Genomic DNA, 23,802 nt, shown 5'->3' on the forward strand with positions numbered 1-23,802 from the left:
AGGCTGAGGTGCCCTCACAGAACCACTTCACTGCTCTGGAGAGTAAACACCTGTCAGATCAGGGTTGTTGCTGGAACTAAATAAGGCAGCTCCATCTGCTCCCTGTGTAACAACCTGTGCAGAGAAAAGGGGACTGGCGATAGCAGTGAGTGACTCTTCTGCCAGGTATGGAGGGAGGCACCCATGTGCTCAAGAGACAGGTGCTGCTTATGAGGGGCTTGTGTCATAGGCATCACTGACGGACTGCCAACCCTCATACAACCCACTGACTATTACCTGCTGCTGTTGTTTCACACTGGTACCAGCCAGGAGCAGCTGGAGTGGGTCTAGAGGGGATCACAAAAATGGTCAGAGGGCTGGAGCATCTCAACTCTGCAGACAGGGTGAGAGAACTGGGGCTGTTCATCCTGGAGAAGAGAAGGCTCTGGGTAGACCTTGCATCAGCCTTCCAGTACCTAAAGGGAGCCAACAGGAAAGCTGGAGAGGAACTTTTTACCAGGGTGTGTAGTGATAGGACAAAGGGAAATGGCTTTAAACTGAGAGTAGGTTTAGCTTAGATATTAGGAAAAAAAAATCTTTTGTATGAGGTTGATGAGAAACTGGAAGATGTTGCCCACAGAAATTCTGGATGCTGCATTGCTGGAAGTGTTCAAGGCCAGGTTGGACAGGGCTTTGAGCAACATGGTCTATTGGAAGATGTCCCTGCCCATGGCAGGGAGGCTGGAACAAGGCTCTTTCCAATCCAAAGCCCTGTGTGATCCTGTGTACATCATTCATGTGATGTAGAAGACCTCTGCTTTTAGACCCTTAAAGATAGATGTTTAATAGCAGTATTTTTTTGATAGGTTTGATAGATTCACAACTAATTCGCATGTCATTTTATACTGCACTTGTACAGTGTGAAAACTATCAGAATTAAAGTTAATTCAAGACATCATGAAAAAAAGGTTATATATTCAAAAAATAAACTTCTTTCAAACATGCACTGGATAATTTGTGATATTTATCTGTTTGTTGCCCTAGGCTAGGGATAATGGGAAGCTGTTTCTTCAGTACTTATGGATAACCTGACCCTATCCCACAAGGTGGGATAACTGTGATGCAACTCCTACCTGGAAGAGATCACCGCAATTCAGTGCATGCTGCGTGCAAATAAACATTATCCTTCATTTTGTGGTACCATTTGGAATGGAACTTTTAGAGAATGAACATGTTATCTCAAAGCTTTTAAGAAGGAAGAGGCATGAATAGTTAAAAACAATATAGTTTATCAGCCCTATGTAATGGAAATGTATGGTAAATAGTGATCTGTTTCTCTGTCCAGCTGTACTACTTGCAGGAGTAAGGATCACTCTTATGAGGAGTAATGGGATAAAGTCCAGGGCTGCCATTTCAAAGTGCTAAACAGAATTGTTGAACAATAGTATTTTTCAGGAATGCCTCCAACAAGCACTTTTTACCATGGTACAAAAAACAACAAACTGAAAGCAAGCCTTTCTGTTTGGCATATTTTCTTCCACATGACAAACTTACTTGTTTGTCCAAACTTGTTAGGAAGAAAAGAACATACCCTTTTAAGTATAGGGCTGCATTAAGGAGGACAGATTCATGTGAAAAATGAAAAAGACAAGCGTCTGGTTTTTTGGTGTTTAAATTTCTTGGTGTCCTAAGTTTAAATGAAAAATTATTGAGTAAATAATTGTCTGGACCAGGTTCCCTTTAAAGTACTATGGGTAGCACTGTTGTCTTGTAAGTCATCCTTGCAAAGTAGGAGCGCAGCACATCTCAAATTTAAAAACGACCTGAAAATCAGAGATGCAGCCTGTTACTTCTAGTTGTGACTTTATGTATTTCTGTAAGTCACCATCAAAGTTTGCAGCAGAGAACACAGAGATCATACAGGTTTTGTATTGCTCAGTGGATTGTACCTGAAAATTAACTCTTTCAGCCACTAGGTTGGCATTACTCTTGAAGAATTTTGGAGAGTGAAAATTACTTTGAACATCATGACAGCTACAGCCATGATTTCTTGACTTTTTTCTGAACTTTTAAGGCTAGATTCTCTATCTAAACTTTTGAATCAAGGTGCTAGCAGAACTTAAGCAACATGAAACATCTTTGTTGGAACTTGAAAGAAAACCACAGGGTGAAGCGAAAGCAGCGTGACACTGCAGAACCACCACAAACGTTCTTTCATTACTTCTGCTGTGCTCTCTCCTTGAAGCACTTCAAAACCCTATCTACTCCCACGGTTTTTGTGACTGCACCCTTCGTTTAAAGCAAAAGCAGAAAGCATTGTGTTTGTCTCACCCACGGTCGTTGCCAAATCTTGAGATGGAACCCAAGGATGTTTTCTTCTGTCAAGTATTGTGCTCATATTCTAGCTAGTAAACAATGCTGCCTCAAGTAAATGAAGAAAATTTTCTGAATTCTTACGTAGGTTTCAGATTTGGATCACCTATTTTATTCCAAAGGGTTCAGTGTTTATTTCAAGCAGGAAAGCTTAAAAAATGTTCCGTTTTTAATTTTGTTAGATAGAAATATCTTATAAGTTTGACAGAGCGTTATTCCTTACTAGAACAAAACGAGCAACCTGAAACTTTACAAGTGATGAATGCTGCAGTGAAACTCATGTAGAAAATCTCAGTATAGGGCACAGGCAGAGCAGATTAGGTTTATCTTTGATCAAGAGCCAAAAACATCAGGAGATAATGATAGTAATTTTGCATTCTTCTATTTTCATAGAGAACATGAGATAAGCATTGGAAACAGTTATTATTTATATGAGGAATTCATTATTTAATTACTTTTCTCTTCTTAAAACAAAGCTAAGATTGAATGAAGTAAAATTGGATACTCTCCTGCCATTCTTAATATTCAATTAATTATCTTCTATTATTCCATTTCTCAGCTTGCAAAAAACAAAGCAACCCCCAAAAACTTTAAATGAAATATAGTCTAATGCCTGGGCACTGATCCACTTTTAATATTGCAATTCACTTCAGCAGTTTTTCATCATTTCAGAACCAGCAACTGAATCTCCTGTCACTTAAACACAGTATTAGGTCACAAAGATTCAATTTCCATTCCAGTGTAGCTTTCAAATAGAGACAACTTGTGGTTTTTCAGTTGATTTCTTTTTTCCTAATTAATGCATTCCAATCTGTGCTGCAAAGAAGAGTCCAAAGATGAAGCCTACCTATCTTTACAGTACTGTTATTATAGACATCTATAGATATCAAGCTGATAGGATTCTCTATGGGACTGGAAGCAGGGACAACTAGAAATTTGAATATGAACTTTCTATTGCTGGGGTTTTTTTGTATGTTGCTAGTAACATTTTTTTTCTCCAGGTATGGTCCATTTTTAATAAAATTTCTGCAGAAAGCCAGAAATTGCTTGAGAGAAAGAGAAAAGGGGAACCAGATTAACCTTTGTATTCTTCAGTAAAGATTAGGGAGAACTCCGTGTTGGAAGTTCACAACTGTTTCTGTAAGTGAATATATATATAAGGGGCGATTTTGTGAAATACTATGATAGGAACTGCATGCTCCTATTACAGGTGGACTTTTAATTGACATCAAAGGAAACTTGTTCAAATCAATAATAGGGGATGTCAAAGTTCAAGTATATGTTCTGTACACTATGTGCTCAATCTGTAACCATTTATAAACATTGAAATCACAGCTGGAACTTGGATATCTCACGCTAATATATCCATACCTGATAAGAAAATTGCTCTGCAATTCAGGAAAGCAAGCATAGCTCCTTGTACATGTAGCTGTGTTAAAAGACTCATCTTGGGGCCATAGAAAATGTAAAAGCTAAAGTCTACTATTTGCTTATTGCATGAAGCTTCTGACCAGTGTGTTCAGTTAATTCAGCTACCTTTCTACCATCATTCTTATAAAGCTCTACAACCTTCATTCATTTTTTTTCTAGAATACATTCAGCCAACTGTGGTTTCCCTCATACACATTTGCATCCCTGTGCTCCCACACTTTTTTTTGTTCTTTAAACCACATAGGCTTCCTTCCTCAACAATGACAACTGTTTCCTTGTCCCCATCTGTCTACCACTGTTTAAGACTTCCCCTCAGAGAATGTGCATCTAAGAAACTAATTTTTAAAATTTTTGACACTATGACCTTTAATGACGTTTGGGAGGCTTGACATCTCTCTCTGAGAGTCATATCTCAGCATTCTGTATGCTCAGGCTGTACTTCTCATCAGCATGCTTGGCTTTAGCTTATTGCCATTGAGATCAGTCAGGAACAAGGTCTGAAGGCAAAAGAGCTGGGGAGAAACAAACACAGCTTGAAACAAAATTTAAAATTGCTGCAATTTGCAGAAAATCAGGCAGTCACATGGGTTGAACAATCTGCATTCATGGGGCTTGAGTTTGAAAGGACCTAACCCCCTGACCCCACCATGGGCAGGAATGCCTCCCATTAGATCCCCGTCCAACCTGGCCTTGAACACTCGCAGGGATGGGGCATCCACAGAATGGGACATCCACAGAGGTTTTTTCATTTTGTCAAGATATTTTTGACCTGACACTGACAAGTTTGTGTGTGTGTGTCTGTGTATATACACCCATGCGCAGGTAGATATATTTTTGTATACCTATGTCTGTGTATGAATATGTATGTTATTCAAAAGAACAGTGTTTTCAGACAGGTTGAATTTTCTCATATTTTTAACCTTTCTTTTTCTCATACAGCTGCTCTTATGCTCAAGTTCTTGCTTGTCTATACACATCATTCCCAATATAGGCTCCTACTCCTCATGAATTTAATCCTTGGCTCATTTTGTTCCTCATTGTCCAAGGAACTAATGTCAAAATTGTGTGTCCCGGATATTGTTTCAGCCATTTTACTTTAGTATCCTCCTGTTTTGATGTTCCCTGAATTTCAGCTTCCCCTGGTTCCTTTGAACAGCCTACTTGGTGATACTTTGCTGCTGCATCTTCCTTGATCTTGTCATTGTCTCAGTGCTGCCATTTTCCAAATATCCATTTCTCATATTTAATCCTCTTACCTAGAACAATGATCTGTTTCAGGGCAAGGTCACTTCAGGCTCAAAGACAGCACTTCCAAAGTAGTGAAGTCTGAATTTTTGCTTTTTCAGAATGTCATATGTCAAGGAATTTAAAAATTGTGCTAATAAAAGGTGGTATCAATTTTTGATCATTTAATGCTAGGCTCTTTGCTTGAAATGTTTAGCTACTTTTGGGCCAGAACTGCATTTTTGTCTTATATTGATACAATATCTAGCAGAGCACACTTCTGATGTGGGACACCACTCTGTAGCAGGAGAGAGAGGAAAAAATGCAGTATCAATTTTTTTATAAATGGATTGATTTATCACAGGTATTTCAAAATTAATGACTAATTTCAGTTTTGGATCCACTGTATAACAATATAGTAAGAATTAAAAACTTCAGGGAAAAATTCTAAATGTTGGTTTCATGGTTTTTTGGCTTATAAACATTTGGGACAGTTCTCTAATCATGAATTACGGTTTTAAAAGCATGCTCTGTAATATTTATATACAAAGTTGATAAATTAGTTTAATTTTAACCAACTATCACTCATCAGTAATCAATTAGTCATCTGTGGACTATGGATAATTATCACTATTTGTGTTTTAGCCTAAAGTCTCTAACATTTAAACAAGGCAGTATTTGAATAAGTATCCCTGGAGAGAGTATTTCAGTGCTCAGCTCTGCTTTTAATTACTACAAACTTCTTTTAACTTCACAGTTATTCACTAATGACATTTTATTTACAGATAAATGTCTCATGCACTGAGGAAGGAAAGAGGTTTTAGCAGGCTCAAAATGTAGTTTTTTGTCCTTTTTTATCTGTGATAATTACCATATTAATTGATTACCTGTCTATTTATTTACTTTGTATGCTTTTTGTTTGGATTTGGCATGTTGTAGAGTGGTGTAGTTCATCTGGATTCCTGGTGTTGAGTAACAGTCCTCATAATTACGAAGGAATTTAAGAGTGAGCATATGCTTATGCAGTTTGATGAATTCCAGCCTAAGTCCTCTGAACCATTCCAGGAGGTGAGAAAAAGGCTCTTTTCCACCTGCGATGTAAAAATGGGGCACTATCATCCCAAATGGCAAAGTCTCCCTACCAAGGTTTGATGAATTAACTGAGTGCTTGGCATTATACTTCTAAATGAATTAGCTAAAGAACAGCTCTCTAGGATAGAACAGTTCTTGTGAACCTCCTTTAAAAGTGCTTAAACGAAATATGCCAGTTCATAGATCTAACTGCATTGTTTTGACAATTCAGACTTTTGTCATTAATTTAGACTCTTTTCCCAAATTGACAGGCACACAAATATTGCAAATATGAGTGTGAAACTGTGCTAGTACAAAAAATGTGCTAAGAATGCAAAGCTGCATTCACTGTAATACTTGTCTGTAATCCTTTCCAGGTCATAAACTGTGCTTTTATTTATCCTGTTGCACCTAGTGATTCTGCAGTAGTATATTGCAGTATTGCAATGTAGTATGCCTGGTAGTAATGTATAGCATACAATATCACAGGTATTTTGGTGTGCTAGGCAATTGTTTGTAGTCGTACCCTGCAGTATTTTTGGGATACAACCAGTATTTACTGTAGCACTTTCCAGCTGGGGTCAATACCACCCTTTCTGCCTTCAGAGCAGTTGATGCTCAGGAATTTAGACAAGAATTTATTCTTTGCTTTTATTTTTCCTGTGGCCAGAAATTAGCTCCTTTCCTGGTGTTCATCACCCAGCTCCAGTCCAGGCTGGAGTCTCTGGAAAAGTGGCAAGTGCTTTACAAATTCAGCTTTATGGACAGCAGGACCAACAAAGCTATGAGCAGAGCAGCTTGTGCCTCAATTACAGCTCTGAGTAAACTCAGTTTCTTCTCATGCTCCATGGGTTCAGTTTTCCTTCCTTGCTATACTTTCTTGAACATGTATGGATTCCCTCAATACCTCTTCCTTTGCACAGGCTAACAGCTGGGAAAGCAGCTGGGCAGCACAGGGGATGTGTCCAGGGTACATGGATGCTTCAGCAGGCCCTGAGTCAGCTCAATTCGCACCATGGGTTTCCTCCTCAACAGGATCAGTAACAGAGCTCTCACTCCCCATTCAGCAAGAAATTTTAATGAAATTCATAGGACTTTGGCCTATCTAACTTCTGTCTCTGTTTCTTTGAAGTTACACATTCAGTTTGCAAGTATTGTAGATGTGGAAGAAAGTTGCATGGAGGCATTATAGGCAGTCAAATGAAAGTTAGAAGGATGAATTTACATGAAACCCTGTTGGAAACAAGGCTTTTCTTCACTATCCACAATATACTATCTCCCTCTAGAATGCTAGAAAACCTACATTTTCACTCCCTCCTCTTCCCTCTTTCACCAGTACAACTCTACACAGTTAGTTGGACCCATTTTTTCCAGGGAACTATTGTTTAAAATATTTCTGCTGATTCTGAATTTTTCTGAATGACCCAGTACTTCGTGACACAGGTGTTCTGAGGATACCCACCATTCTACAGTTGTAGTTTGCTCATCCAGAAAAATAAATGAACTATAATACCATGCAAATAAAATACTTGTGACTACCTGAGATTTAACTTACCCTTTATTTTTTCCAATGGAGTTTTAGTTTTTGGTTTTGTTTTGTTTGGGTTTTTTGGTTGTTTAATCCATGCCTTGAAAATCCTTCAAATCCACGGCATCTGGAAAAACTAATCATTACATCTCCAAGAAAAAGTTGCTTAATTTTCAGAGGGGTTGCAAGACTTTCAACAGTCATAAGCCTAAAGAAAATAGTGTAGGCTCTAGAAACTTCTGAGGAAAATGTCACTTAGAGAAGTTTTGTGAGTAATTTCAGGTAATTTGAAACCTCAATAGGAGAGATAGTTCTGTTTCACTACTTGCTTCATGATAGCTTGTTATCCACCTCCTCACTGGTGCTGGCTGTTACGATCACGCACCTTGGAGAAGGATTTGTTTTCAGTAGGATTTATATTTTGATGTACTTGGCTATATGCCCCCACATGCTGTAGTGCTGATGAAAGGGTGAGAGCAATAATGATCCTTTCAACAATGGCATGTTAAGTTATTTTAATAACGTTTGAAATTAAGTCACTAGCTGCCAAAAAAGAAAAAAAAAAAAAGGTAAGGCAGATAAAGCTAAGAGTTATTCTCTGTCTGGAGATATGAGCTTAAACAGAGTCCTTCCTCTACTTTGAAAAACATTCTGGGTTTTTATATGAGGCAGTCTTTTCTGGAATTTGAGAACCAGCCTCTGATTCACATACCACACACTGACTTTGCTATCTAATTCCTCTCTTTAAAATTGCATCTACCGTAAATAAAAGATACGAGGATGCCATCAACTCTCTCTGTATCAATTCATTTCTTTCTCACCAAGGAAATAACCCCACCCTGGAGTCCAGAACTTGCTGAGAATTCAGGAGCTGTGGCAGTATCACTCTGTAGTGCCATGGCAGGCCAGGTAAGGAAACCTGCATTAATAATTCAGTTTCCTGAACAGAAATTTATACTCATCCCATAATGAATACATTCCCAGTGGTCATGTGAAATAAGAGGTGCCAGTAAATGAGAGCATTGGTTTTGTAATTTGAAGTAGAGCAAACCTTTTGGCCACATACATAACTTTAAAATAGAAGGGAAGACAGGCATTCATGGCAGAAGTCGTCATGCCAGTTCAAAATACGTAAATAGAATGTCATTAAATTATCAGATCTAATGAATAAGTAACATTAATTTGCATCTGGAATCGACTGGCTGTTTTGCAAATTGAATAATGTTTGACCAAAGAGATGATCACACATCTCGGCATGAGATTTCCTGAAAACTGGCAGCAGTTGTACAGTTGCTCTATTCCCTCCCTTTCTTTTTTAGCATCACATGTAGTATCAGATGCTGACTTTTCATTTTTTGTTAGTAAATTTCTCTCTCCTTTTAATATCACAACATCAGTGAAAATAGTGATCTATAAGTGTATTTTAAAGTGCTAAAGGGACTTAGTGAGTCAAGATTACTTTTTAGTGAATCCACAAGATGCTGCCCTTGGCATGAAGACCGCCTGGCAATTTCTGACCCTTCAGCAGCTCGCTCTTCCCGCCCTGTCACAGCTCATCAGCTCCTCAGTTTTTCTGCTACAACTGTCTGTGGAGATGCTGCAAAAAGGGTTTTTATACATGCTTTTAAAGGATAATTATTATTCCCTGCTTTGTTCCAGAGGTTTAACCCACACCTGGCTGACAGCGTAGCTGCACAGAGTGCTGCAGGATTAGAGTAGTGGGGAGGGCAAACCCGTATTTCTTAAACTGGCCTTGTCATTGCAGACAGTAAGTGACAGTATCATACTAGAGACTACAGGACTCCTCATGTTCAGTGTTGTTGTAACACTTGTAACCAGTCTCAGTCAATGGGGAGAATTAACATGTGAAGTCTGTCAGGACATTTGTAGTGCCTGTTCCCACCCCATGAAAACCAGCAAGTACCACCACGTGAAGGATGGCTGTGGAAGGCCTCTGGGTACTGCCTGAGGCCAGTTTTGCATTGTGTCATGAAAGAGAGTTAGGCCAACGTTACTTTTTCTTTTCTTTTATAGATGAAAGAACTGAAATATTCAGTGATGTGAAGTGGCAAAGGCCATAGAATAAACATCACTCCTGGGAATAAAAGTCAAGAAAAACTTATGTGAAAAACTTGCTCTGTAGGGGTTTTTCTTATGCCAGCCTGTGCTCAAAATAGTGCAGCTCTCATCGTGATTTCTTCATTTTTTTCTTTTCTGGATGTTAAAAGTCAGGAATGTTTCTTCCTTAAGACTAATAAGAAAGTAACAGAGTAAACCTGTTGCTTTTAAAAGCATGCTGATTTTGCACTATGCCATTTCCAGAATCTTTTCAAGAAGTGGTAAATCTTGTTATGCTTAAGTATTTTTTTCACAAGGGAATTGGGATTTGCTGGGATTTCTCCGTGCAGGTTAAATCAGGCATATGAATTTTATTTTCAAAAACAGTTTTTATTCCAGACAGTGACTTATTCCTTGAACAAACAGCAATATCTAGCAGGGTAAGAGAAACGGCTAGCACTGAATACAAGTATTGGAGGAGAACATTTCACCTTTTACATATGACAAGTGTTAAATACAAAAATATCTCTAAAGCCAGCTGGCAGAGTCAGACTGGGACAGTGCTAAATTTTGGATTTAGTGTGAGAATAATGTTGAGAACATGTTGATGACTTGTTGTTGCTAAGTAGTGCTTAGCCTAAAACAAGGACTTTCTTTACTCTTTCTCCAGTTTTTTTTCAAATTGAGATGTACTAATTAGGAGACCCATACTCTATATCCTCAAATGAATTAAGGATTTCACTCCAGCTAAGTGGGTTTGTTTAGCCTTCTGAAAAGAAGGCTTAGGGGAGACCTTATCATCATGTTTTAGTATTTAAAAGGTGTTTACAAAGAGGATAGAGACTTCTTTTTACAAGGAGTCCCATGGAAAAATGAGAGGTAATGGGTCCAAGTTACTACTGGGGAGATTCTGATTAGACATGAAAGGAAAATTTTTCACAATCAGTGATTGGAATAATCTCCTCAGGGTAGTGGTGTTGGACTCCCCAGTGTTGGACGGTTTTAAGATTCTGCAGGTCAGGGTGCTGGACCATCTTGTCTAGACGGTGCTTTTGCCAAGGACGTTTGAGCCACATGATTCTTGAGGTCCTGGCCAACCTGGCTGCTGGTACTTAGCTGACAGCTGGGGTTAAACCATGAAAGTGAGAAAACACATTTTGTTAAATGATTGTATTGTGGGAAATGAAACCACTTTAACTTCTTCTTTGATTGGTAATGTCAGAAAAGAAAAAAACAAACCTATTAAAGAGACCAAATTCTTGATCCTTACACTGAGGTATGGAATGAAAACCCAAATAATCACATTAACATTGAAGTCTTTTGTTAATTAAAAGCTGGATTGGGAGAACAAGTGCTTTATTTCAGTTTCCTTTACAAACAATGAAGGGGTGAAATCCTACCTAAATCAAATCGATGGAAAAACTCATAGAAATCACAAGTTGATATTTTAGAAGAGTAAAGGATCCTTTGATTTTTGCCTTTTTAAGTGCCTACAAAAGAGCAGCATTTCCAAAGACTACCATTGGACCATTTCTGGTTTTTACTTCTCACATTTTGCATGTAAGAAGTATTCCCAAGGTCACAAAAAAGATTTGTGAGGGATAATAAAACCAGACTCTCTGGTGAGAGACCTGTTGTCTCTGTTGGTCTCATTTATGTGATTCTGTTGTAATATATGATTACACATCTGCTGGCAGATGGAAATGTTATACTAAATGGGAAAATATAGCTGATATCATAGGGATCATTTGAGATTTATTAGAAAGATATCTGGTGCTGACTTTTTTCCCTGTTAAATAAAACCACACAAAGTCCTGCAAAATTATTCACCTAGAGGCCTTTTCCTCTGATGGAGTCTAATTTCTGACTCCCATCTCCCTTCCCTAGACTTGATCTTCCTCTTTGCTGACACCCAGTCTCAGTCTCCTTGTCTGCTCAAATCCTTTTCCTGTTGTACAGGCTCAGCATCCATGTCCCGAGATTAGTATTTCCCTGCTTCTACATCTGTATTTATTCTGAACCTTTTCCTTTGGTTCCCAGACTGCTCCGACTTCCATGGATGCTCAGCTATATTCGGTAAGCCCCTGCCATCCCACAGACCACTGTTCTACTCAGGGCTCTGCCCTCCCTGGTCTCTTGTCCTAGTGGTTCTACCCTGCAAGGCTTTATTCTCCCAGCTGCTTACCCAACACAGTAATTCCCATTTGTATATTCTCATCCCACTCTGCTGACTTTTTCTTGGTCCTTTTTCTCCTGTTTCTTCTTCCAATCACCTTATCTTTCCACCATCTCTTCCCCTTTTTCATTCCTGAGGTTATCATTTCCAGTATCTACATTACTATTTTGCCCTCTCAGTTGAGGCTCTTTTCTGGTTGTACTTCCAGAGAGGCTTCCAGTCTCAACACCCTTTTTCATAGCGACTGTCTGCTCACTTTTCTAGTTATCCATCCCTATTTCTTCCCAGCACCTCCTTCCAATCTAGCCTCGCCAGAAGCATTTTTTATCTATTGCTAACCTACCTAGTTCCATGTATTTGTCATATTCCTTTCTCTGTTTCTAACTTATGGTGCTTGTATAATTTCGATTTTCAGTTGAACTTCTCTGCATTAACAAGTGTGCTCCCAAGGGAGGGGAACTAGGGGCACAGGTGAGACAAACTCTCTCTGCTTTTAGATCTGGAATATGACCCTGACTTAGGTCATCAGGTGGGAGAAGTCATTACAAGGATATTTTAGTGGAGTTTGAGTAGCCCTGACCTGTACCATTATAGTACACATCCCGTCTGGTCAGCTGGGAGTCTGGAGCTCACCTAGTGTTGACAGTCTTCAGAATTCTTAGTTGCAAAACTGTGATGTACAGTTTTTTCAGACCTCATCTAAATTTGGAAAGACTAAAGGCAAAAAGGCAAATACCTGGCACAAAAATATCTCCTGCTAAATTTAAGTCCAGCTTTCAAAGCACTGAAGCAGCAGAGCAAGACTTTATCATTGATGGCAGCACATTTTCTATAACTTGTTTTGTGAAATTAGCTGGTGGTTTTATCTGACATTTCTACAAAAATAAAAATTAAATAAAATCAGGCCAAGGAAATACTGCAACTCGAAAATTTAATCTGATATAACTCAAGTTTCACATTGCAGTATGTGAAATAAGGATCTAATAACGGGAAATGTCAAATACGCATAATCACAGATGAAACTACAATCCCTGCTGATATGAGTAACAGCTTTAAAAAGTCTGAAATATGTTCTAAATAGCTGAGGATAAATTATGCACTGAGTTACATCTCTCAAAATCATCCGATTCTTAACATTCAACTAATGGCTGGATTTAGCCCTTTTGTTTATAGCAAAACTTCTACTTTTAAAACCTTGCTGCAGGCAGACATTATAAATTCTCCACTTTCTAAGGCCAGGTATGACCACAGTAATTGCAGAATCTGACCTCATGCAAGAGAGACTGCAACATTTTGCATACTAATTCCTTTATTTCACCTATAGCTCACAGAGGAGCAAGAGGATAGCTGTTAGTGTATCTGAATCCAGCTGTCTATATGCATGGATTCCGGACTGCTGTTTCCTGGGTTCAGTTCAAGAGAAGAGGTCAAACCTAATGGCCATAATGACAAGACTGTATCTTAATGGGAACACACCACTAGCAAAACATTCCAATTAACAGGGGATGTGCTGAACTGAAATAAATGGTTTCAAGTAATGATCAGCCTGGTGTGAAATTAAAAAATCCATTGTTATTATCAAAATGACTAATTACAGCTCTGATGCACAATAGCACACAATTTTTTTTAAATCTGGGGGACTAAACTGAAAATGCATTTAGCCTTATGCAAGACCTCTAGGGAAAAATGGAGAGCATGCAAATTTTAGCTTACATTTTTATTTAATTGGGGCATTATTTCAGTACAAAGTATGATGTAGTATTTCTTTCCCCTTTCTCCAGTTTTTTTTTAAATTGTGTTTCTACAGGATGTCCTAATTAAGAGACCCATACTGTATACCCTTAAAAGATTTAAGGATTTCACTTCAGTTAAGTAACATTTTTGACTGTGAAAAAAAAGCGCACAATTTAATGGGGCAGAGAAAACCAGGGCAGCCAGGCTGTTCAGGGAAAACTGAGAAGTAGGCATAAGTTTTATATAAGCATTGTAATTCATGTAGGTGGTTCTCTCTTTACAGTTTTCTAACACTGTAAAGGACTAAATTCAGTCAATTGCTTTTGTACTCCTATGTAGAGTAATCCACACACATTTTAAGGCTTTATCTTCCTTTTGCCCTACAGCTTTCATATCAAGCAAGTAAATGTTAAAGGCAGTTAAAAGCAGGTCTGAGTCTGTCCCTCCATTAATGTGCTTTTAATTTAAAGCTCTTTGAAACTTTCATCCCTGTTAGCTCAGCGCAGGAGCACTGAACCACAACTGTCTGATGCCATGTGCTGGCAGACTAAGCTCTGAAAAAAGAGTGGCAGATTTCTACCCATGGTTGAAGTCCTCAACCAACTCTGAATGGAGGAAAATAAATCAGATTTCTCTATTCAGTCGAGTACATGAAATAGGTAAGGCTGAAGATGCCTTGCAATTCCTGTTCTGTTTTTTTATCTCCCATAAGTGCACTGAAAACAGAAAACATCCCTTAATAAATTACAGTCTTATTCTTTGTTAAAGATTCCAGGCAGAGCAGAAAAAGTGTGCTGTTTCTGTAACTGTAACTACCCAAAAATAATTTTATTCACTGGAGCTTGATATCCTGCAGAAGATAAAAATTCAAAGAATAGATTAAATTAAGTTAATGGAAAAATCTATATATCCATATTATGCTCTCATGGTTTACAACGTATTTTGAATAATGCAGTCAAATGTATAAAACATTGTCACTTATCTAGTATAATGATGATCATATATTAGTAATATATGATAAACTTAGCTTCTAAAAATGTATTTCATTAAGTTCTTTATATAAACATTATTTATGGCTCAACTAATTATCTATAGATTTTCAGAATTTCAGTAACATTTCTGATTTATAAAAACAAGTGTCTCAATTAGAGAGTTAGAGAATAATTGAGTTTGGAAGAGACCTCTGGAAGTTTTCTAGTCAGCAGCACCTTTCACAATGCAGACAGGTTGCCTAGTGACTAACTGTTTTGACTGTCTTCAAGAATAGAACCTCACAGCCCCTTTGTGCAACATCTTCATCATTTAAACCTTCAAGGCAACAACAGCCACCTTTGCTGTGAGAGCACATGGCCAGCTCCTTGTCCACAGGATCCGTGGGGCCTTCTGCAGCTGTCAGGGTTAACAGCTGTTTTGCTAAAATATGGTGTTTCCTTAGAGAAAATCACCAAGTTGTGAAATCCATTGCTTCTACTGATTCCCTTTTCTTTCATTTCCCTTTTCTTTCTTTCATTCATATTTGATTTCATGCTAGTTGTTTGACCCTGAGTCTCAAAAACATTTTTGATGTACAAATTTCATTTGTACCTAAGACATTTCTGAGGTTGCCTTTAGGGAACTCTGCAAGATGAAACATACCATATTTCTATTTACTTTGAAAAGCACCCAGCAGCTAGTGTCATACAGTGAAGACATACCACAGCACATATTTAATAATGAGAGGGGACAACCTTAAAGGTCTGGACAAACTACATCAAGGACTATTGAAATCTTTCTTCAGACACGCAGTTTCAAATTTATATTCAGCAGCAAGGCAGTATTTTTTTTTTTTTTTTTTTTTGGTAATATGTTTCCAAGGGGTTAGTTTAGAAATCTGTATTGGTAATGTTCATCCAGTAAGTTTTCATTTGACCACATGTCAATGGACTGGGGCAAGGGCAACACACCTCTGTTATGTCAAACCTAGGCATCTTTGCTTTTACTGTCTTCAGTAACCATGTACATGTTGTTTGAGAAATAGCTGATACCACTCTAACAAACAAGTAATAACCATTATCTTGAGCAGCCAGATTACTTGCCTGAATAAAAATTTTACCAGCATATAGTATCCATAATGGGAGGGATCTTCTTAACTTTACTGGCTTCTGATGATTCTCATTTAAAGCTCATTGACTCAGTAGGAAAAATAGCACAGCCTTAAGTGCATATTTGATTAAAGGCATTTGATCTTAGGGAAATTGAATAATCTATAAAATAAGGATCAGGATGTTTTCCTCTTGTAAAAGTAATTGAAATTCATATAGGGAAAGTACAAAGTAGGCATTATTACTCTTTTATCTCTATTAAGAAAATTTGTTTTATCAGGTTTTTTTTTCATTAGTTAAATGAGTAATTTAAAGCATTTTAGGGCCTTGTGTTTGGCATGTGATTTGGGTCTTTCAGTTGAAGTAAGGTGGTTACTATGGAAACAAAGACTTTGGAAGATTTGCATCACTGTTAACTTCAGGAACAAATACGTTATTACGAAAAAAAGAAAACAGAGATACTGAGTTATAAAGTAAAATAAGTTCCTTATTAATTACAAAAATCATGGGTAAAAGCTAGTTTTATATGTTCAATAGCAACCACTCTGGCAGAAACAAATGAAAAAAATAGAAGTTAATGGAACAGTCATTTCAGTATTCAGTAATTATCTAGAATATGTAATTTCCAAAATGCATATCCCATCTCCTGCATGAACAGTTACAACGAAGTGAAAGGCTTACCAAAACCAGCTTGTTTTTCCTATTAGAGTGTAACAGCAATTTAGAGTCAAGCCTCTCTTGTCATAGTTACACGGGCAATGTAGGGCACGGTTCTCCTGGCCCCTCCTCAGCTATTTGCACAATTATTTTCTTGGCCATCTCACAGACTTGCATGTTTATGCACAGGGCGAACCAGCTCATGTACAGAACTAGGGAGTCAAAGGCCCCCACTCTGAGAGAGCCTAACATCCTGAGGGTGGGCACTTCTTTCCAGGCTTTGTTTTCCAAACATCTGGAGATACAGGAAAGAGTGGACCAGGCCAGTATGAATTAGAGAGATGTCAGTTATCCTCTCCTGTACATAACTCAGTTTTGTATAATAATAGTTAATGACACTGTAGTGTTCAAAATCAGGGAACAGTTGCATAATTGAAATAGTTTCACACTGGGCAAATCAGCTCAAAATATAGCCGTGGAGCTCAGCGAGCTAGAATGGGAAGCCAAGCTAACCTGTAGGTTCATTTCACTGGAGTATTTGCTGAAACACCTCCATATGTACACACATGCACACACATGCACACAGAGCCATACTTAAAAGAATGAATCATTTACAGATACAACTCTTTAACTAATAAGAGTGGTTAATAAACCATCAGATGTAGAACACCACCCTTTGTGAGGGAGGCACCTTGCAAGATGATCTGTTTCCACCTTTCATGTAGAAGGGAGCCTAGATGACGATGTAGACTATCTGTCTAATTGCATCTTGAAGATGTAAAGTGATGAGAACTCTCCCTTGTCCCCGGGGAGGCTATTTTAGTAAATTATTGTTCCCACCATAAAAGATGTCTTTATTACATTGAAGTGAAATGTCTCCCACTGCAACTTGTACCTGTTGCTCCTTGTCTTCTCCATGTGGCTGCTTGTGAAGAGACCATCTGTTTGTAGGGGCCCTTTAAGTATACAGCTACTGTTATGAGGCCCCTTGAGCCTTCACTTGTCCAGGGAGAAAAGATCTTACTTCAGTCAATGAAAAAAGGAGGAAATTTAAAAGTTGTTGTATATGAAATCAGGCTCAGCACTCAATCAGTATTGTGTGACCTCAAAAGGCCATTGTTGACCATGCACAGAAACACCAGAGAATACCCTGTTCTCTCTCTACACCCCTTGAACATTGCATTACTCATTCTTTTCACATTACAGAGCATGTATCAGCAGCTGCATTTCTGTGTATTTTGTATGGCTAAAGTGAACATGTTTCTCAAAAAGTTGAGAGACTCATCTCTCAGAAACAATGAATGTAGAAAATACAGATGTGAAATAATGCACTGAGTAAATCAAATCCATATCTTTTCTCAAAAGAAAACTTTGAGATCAAAATCAAACTGAATTAATTGAAGGCCTCAAGTTAAGACTTCCATGCGCTTTACAGTTTTTATATCTTCCCAAAGTGCCATGAAAAGCATACTTATATAATCAGCATTGACTCATGTTATCAGCAGAAAAAGTTTGGTAGCCTTGATAGCAGGCAAAACTTCAAAGGCTGTCATAAATCAAATGAATCATTTGTCTGGAGGAAGTCTGTATAAATTGGTCACGTTGTGTAAATGTGTCAAATGAAATGTTAAGATCTCCCTCTCTTTTTCCAGAAATAATTGATTTGCACTTCTCTCTAAATTGCTAGTCTTTTCACCAAAATGTAAGTTCATTTATTTTTCATTACCTGAATGTCTGTCATATTATGGTTACAATGGCTACAGAAAAGGAGATAAAGCTATATGGGAGGGTTCAGGCAGGCTGATTCTACATTTTACTACTGTTATCCCACCTGATGTAAAGATGATCAGCAGGCCATGTAAGACTACCTCAGTTTTGCATCCTTTGTTTAGGTATGCTGAAAAGGATAAGATGAAGCGTTCTAAGATTCTTTGTAAATCATTCAAAGGTCATAAAATCATAGAATATGCTGAGTTGGAAGGGACCCAAAATGAGATGGAGTCCAACACTGGCCCTGCACAGGACACCCCAAGAATCCCATCATGTGCCTGACAGCATTGTCCAAATGCTTCTTGATCTCTGTCAAACTTGGTGCTGTGACCGCTTCCCCGGGGAGCCTGTTCCATGGCCCAACCACCTTCTGGGTGAAAAACCTTTTGCTGACATCGAAACTAACCCTCCCCTGACCCAGCTTCATGCTGCTTCCTCGAGTGCTGTCACTGGTCATGAGAGTGAAGACATTGGTACCTGACACTCTGCTTCCTCTCGTGAGGATGTTGATGACCACAATGAGGTCTCCCCTCAGTCTCCTCCTCTCCAGGCTGAACAGACCAAGTGACTTCAGCTTCTCCTAATACGGCTTCCCTTCAAGGCTTTTCACCATCCTCGTGGTCCTCCTTTGGACACCCTCTAATAGCTTGATGGGTTTGTTTATATTGTGGCACCCAAAACTGCCCCCAGCACTTGAGGTGAGGCCACCCCGGTGCAGAGCAGAGCAGGACAATCCCCTCCCTTGTCCGGCTGGTGCTGCTGTGCCTGATGCCCCCCAGGACACGCTTGGCCCTCCTGGCTGCCAGGGCACTGCTGACTCATGTCCAGCTTGCCATCACGTCCCTTTTCACGGTTCTGCTCTCCAGCCTCCCATTCCCCAGTCTATACACACAACCTGGGTTGGTCTGTCCTAGGTTCATCACTCACACCTCTAGAGACCATCATTTTTGCATTTGGCATTTTGGAGGAAGAAGGGGTACCCGGAAAATGGCCCTTTAAAATTATAATGATTTATCTGAATGTTTGAAAATGTTGAAGAAGGGTTGGGCGATACCTGTACCTTGCTCTTCTTATAGAAAAGGGACTGTGGATTCAGGCATTTTGTTCTCTATTATTCATAAGTATTATGTTCTTAATTAAGCATTTATTGAAATATAGTATATATATGTACTTATAAATTGTTTTCATTTTTTTAAGGATTAAATGCTCTCTTTTCTGATGACAGATTTACTAAATTTACTAATGCAAATTTGTATGCTTAATATTAAGGTCATAAACAAAGAATCTCATCCTATTTCATTAGTAAAATGTTTAAAGTCTTTTACTCTTGAAGATGCAGAGCTGTTATTGATTGTTCCAGTTCTCTTAGAGAACACATAGGCCTTTCCTTTGTGTTTTGCCTTTCAGGTGAAAATCTGAAATGTCAAGAAAGCAAAGTTCTAACTCAGAATAGTACAAAATAATGTTTTAGAAATTGAAACAGACCTGTGTTTGTGAGTTTCAAATCTTACAAGTGCACATATCTGGGCTTCTACTAGCACTTTTTTCCCTAAAATCATCCTTTGATTTCATGTGATATGATCTATCACCTTGGAAACTACAGCAGAAGAGTCATCTTTTAATGTATTTTTAAATGTCTTGTGGCACCAGACTTCTGTGGTGATATAAGGAACATTTTATCACAATCCACTGATTCTTAATAGGCAGAAGTTTTTTTCCAGTTCTACTTTTCAAACTGTGTGTAATCAGAAATAAAAAATAGAAAATAATGTTCGATACTTAGTCATGGGATCTCAAGTATCAATGAAGTAGAACTGCCTTGAGTTACATTTGTGGTCTGGCATGCTGCAAGTGATTATAGGAGCAGAGTAAAAATAAACTACAGAACTACTTGCAAACATGCCTTCTTGAGCTAAAACTCACTACTTTGAAGTATCCTCATGCAATTGTTCATACTGTCAGAAACAACTCATTAGCTGATACAAATTGATTAGTTCATATTAGTAAAGTAAACCTCATCTGCACTGCTGAGGTAAGTGAACATGCAAGTCTGCTGTGGCTTCCACATGGAATGTTTGCTTCTGGCTGGTTGAGTTTTTTAATCATTGCATATACATTTTTGAGGTCTGTTGAAAAATAATGTGTCCCTGAAATATTGGCCTCTCAAATGAGAGTTGGATTAACACTGAATTGATTATTTCATTTCTTTGTGAAAGTGCACTCCAATAGGGAGTGAAAAATAGTATCTTATCAGGGGAAGAAGTTACACCCATGACCAGGTAAAAAGGAGCAAAATATGAGCATGTTTTGGAAGTAGGAGTAGTGAGGGAGATCATGATACCTGGCAATGGAGTTGGATGCACTGCTGAGGTAAGGGAAGGAAAAGCCTTTATTGATGTATATTAAATGAGAGAGGATGATATTTCTGCCTGCTGAGTATCTTATTGGCATGCTTTTCTTTCATTTATCAGTTGCAAAATGCAAGGGAAAAATTAATGCTGGATTGGTTATTTTTCTAGTCCACCAGTATTTAAAGTATACTCAGAACTTTAAGTTTCCAGCTAAACTTGTGGGGGGTTTGTTGCTGGTTTGGTTTTGGTTTTGTGTTTTTTAGGTTTGAGGTGGGTTGGTTATTTTGGTGGTGGTGGTGGTTAGGGAATCTGAATCTTGAGTCGATCTCTGATGAAGTATTGGCAATAAGGACTAGGCAGGTCAGAACAGAAACTTCACCCGACTATGACAGAAATATGAAACAAAATCTGTTTCCAAGTCCTCATCTGTACCTTGCAATTTATACTCACTGTTTAGTTTAAGCTCAGCTCACCACCATCACATTCTCTTAATAAGTCCCTAAGAATGTAATGATACTAAGATTATTTAATGTTGTTATCGGGTTTTGTCCGTAGCAACTTATAAAGTCAAAGATTTAAATATAATAACAGCTCTGTACCTGAAATCTGAGCCAAAGATGATTATTTTAGTAACTCCTATATGTGAGATCTGGTGCTTGGTCAAAAGATTTGTATAGAAAAATACTGAAAAATTATATTATCAGGTCAGGTTAACAAGTATTTTTGATGAATTTTTAAGCCTTCTATTCAGAAAGTTAAACTTATATCTAAACTTGAAAACTGTGGGGAACTCAAGTTCCCCACACCAAACTTCTTTCAGGGCATTTACTCAATCTAGTAGGTGGTTTTAGTTTGCTGAATAGGAAATAGAGCAAATGAGGAGAAGAAAACACAGAGAGACTTACACTTCTGTCTAGAGCAAGCTCTAACCATGGGCAGCAAGGCAGTGAACATGTGACAGAATGAACACCAAATTCAACAGATGGCAACTTTTTATGGTATGTAGGCCGCAAGGTATGATCCATGGTATATTCACTGCAAGGAAAAGGCAGAGCCATCAATGACTTCAGTGACAAGAAAACAGAGTGCTCCAGAGTGCTGTAATTAACTCATGGTGTAATTTTTGGCAAAATTTCATAGGGTTCACAAACATAAAAAACAAACCCCCAAAGAACACAATTGTAAGTGGTGCTTGGTTTAGTATAATTCACCCAATGTCAGAGTTGGGGTTTCTGTTTAGCTAGTTTGGTGACACTTTCCTCATGCACCATGACATTGGACAGTGGGATAGGCATTTTCCTAAAGAAGTGCATTTCCCTGGCTTCCCTTGGGCTTACCAATGGTGCCTGTATGGCTCCTAATGTGCCATTAGGGCAACAGCTGGGAATATGTTGTGTTCACAGATGCACCTGTTTCCTCCCTGTTAGCAGAACTGCACAGAAAGTCACTTCTGTTTCTTGAATAAGACAAAGCCAATGTGAGTCCTGGGTGTGCCAGACCTTCTAGCCATGACAGGAGATGGACTCATGGCTTCATTCTCTGGATGGACAATTAATATCCTCAGGAGGGCAGTCAATAGATATCTTTCAACGTGCTGTTTGCCATACTGAGAAACAGAAATGCAGAAGGGGGCAGCTGCCACAAGTGTCAGGCCGGCAGAAAGAGCTGAATTAGGCTTGTGACAGCTCCACCACTGCTTCCTAATGCAGACCAAATCACCACATTGACCTTTGCCATTCCTTACCTATCTAGCTGTCCTTTCCAACCTGCCAGCTTTGCATAATACTGAATTGTTTTTACACATACCCGCTTAGATAAGACGGCGTTTTTCAAATGCAAAAGGCAGTAATATGTATTGACTGATTAAACCCAGATTTTCTTTCCACAATAAAACCTCTTAAATAAGTACAACTTTCAGAAATGTTTAGGCAGACATCTGTAGAAACCAGGACTTTAATAACACTGCATAAATTGTGGTTCTTTAGATAACATTTTTGCTTTGTTTTCGTATAGATATCTGCCATTAGTTATGGGAAAAACTTAGAATTTCAGGTTTTGGAATGAAAACTTCCCAGATCTTGTTTGCACAGGATTACATTATGCATCTCATGGGCAGGAGCTCATGTTAAACTCCTGGTTTTAAGTACATTCCATGTCCTGGGAGGTTGGAAGTAGATTTAGCTAGGGTGCTGCAGGACAGCTGTGCAATAGTTCAAGTTGTCCTTAACCCCCTTCATTGCACTGGATTAGCCCATGGGGAAAAGAATGAGCTTATAAGTCCCCTAGCTCACCACAATAAGTCTTTAATGACATGCTTTAAATTCAGGGTGTCTGGTATTTGTTGTGCTCTTTTAACACTTCAGCTTCCAGTTTGACTCCTGCATTGAGGCAGGAAAAAAATCATCAAATATATTGTGGCCTCAAATATATTTTTACACTTTTGCAAATGTTTATTAACTCACATATCAGTCCAAATTGCATTTTAGTTTTTAATTTGGTCAGATGTTAAATCTATTCCTTCTTGATCCTTGATTCCTGATTATTATTCTGGTCCTTCTTTGATTAATGACTCATTAAAAATAAGACTGAAACCACCCCCCAGATCCCAACCAAGTTAACATTTGGATATCTTCTAATAGCTTAATTGAAAAAAAAAAAAAAACCAACAAACCAGATTGTCCTATATAGTCAGTTTTGTCACTGTCTAAACTGGAACAAAATTGTTGTAACAAGTTTGACTGTCTCTGTTTAAGAGAAAATGCTATTTTCACTTCATTTTTATACACAATACAAAATACAATACATGCAATAACAAAATAACTATGAAAATAAGTATGCAGTGCAAGTTTCATTGACCTGTGTTTTTGGTAAAAATGGTCCCTGCTATGGGCAAATAGTTTTTAAGTATATGTATTGTTTCTTTTCCAGACCTGATAGTACACATCAATGGAAAACTTTTGCTGTAGTGTGCTACATATATATACATCTTGTCCTGTTCTTTTTTCTCAGAGGCCCCAGGTATGAAATTTCTGTTTCTCCACAGGAGAAGAAGCAGTGAAGGAAGGTTGAAGAGGAACTCACAAGACAGATTAATTTAGTTAAATAAAAGGGCAGAACTGTACTTACAAATGGCAAGAACCCCTGGTATATTTGAGGGCACGACTTTGCAGAGACACAAGAGTGTAATTGAAGGTTCTCCCTGGAATATTGCTTTCTCAGTTAATAAAGATTTTATGTGGTCAAGAATTCGAAGTGCTTGGATTTCCTTTAGTTTCCACAATGTCCCATGTTAAATAGAGATTAATAAAAAATCAAGTGACATTCCTAAGAAATATGGAAATAGACTCAACTTAGTTAACATCACTGGAG

General features: G+C 38.2%; 1 protein-coding gene across 7 annotated transcripts in view; it reads left to right on the forward strand.

The window, feature by feature from the left end:
• The window catches only part of MID1 (midline 1), a 242,505-nt gene that overhangs the window by 169,461 nt on the left and 49,242 nt on the right, over window positions 1-23,802 (forward strand). For 6 of the 7 annotated variants that reach the window (XM_042037855.1, XM_042037881.1, XM_042037843.1 and 3 more), the window contains exon 3: window positions 8,432-8,515. The exons of the other annotated variant lie outside the window; for it this stretch is intronic. In XM_042037855.1, coding sequence (XP_041893789.1) covers window positions 8,432-8,515 — 84 coding nt within the window. The remainder of the gene's footprint in view (window positions 1-8,431; window positions 8,516-23,802) is intronic. 7 annotated transcript variants of the gene reach the window in all.

The sequence above is a fragment of the Corvus kubaryi genome, unplaced genomic scaffold (genome assembly GCF_017639235.1).
Source record: "Corvus kubaryi isolate FWS band 111438036 unplaced genomic scaffold, C.kubaryi_AGA036_p1.0 133, whole genome shotgun sequence".
In the NCBI taxonomy this organism is placed as follows: Eukaryota; Metazoa; Chordata; class Aves; order Passeriformes; family Corvidae; genus Corvus; species Corvus kubaryi.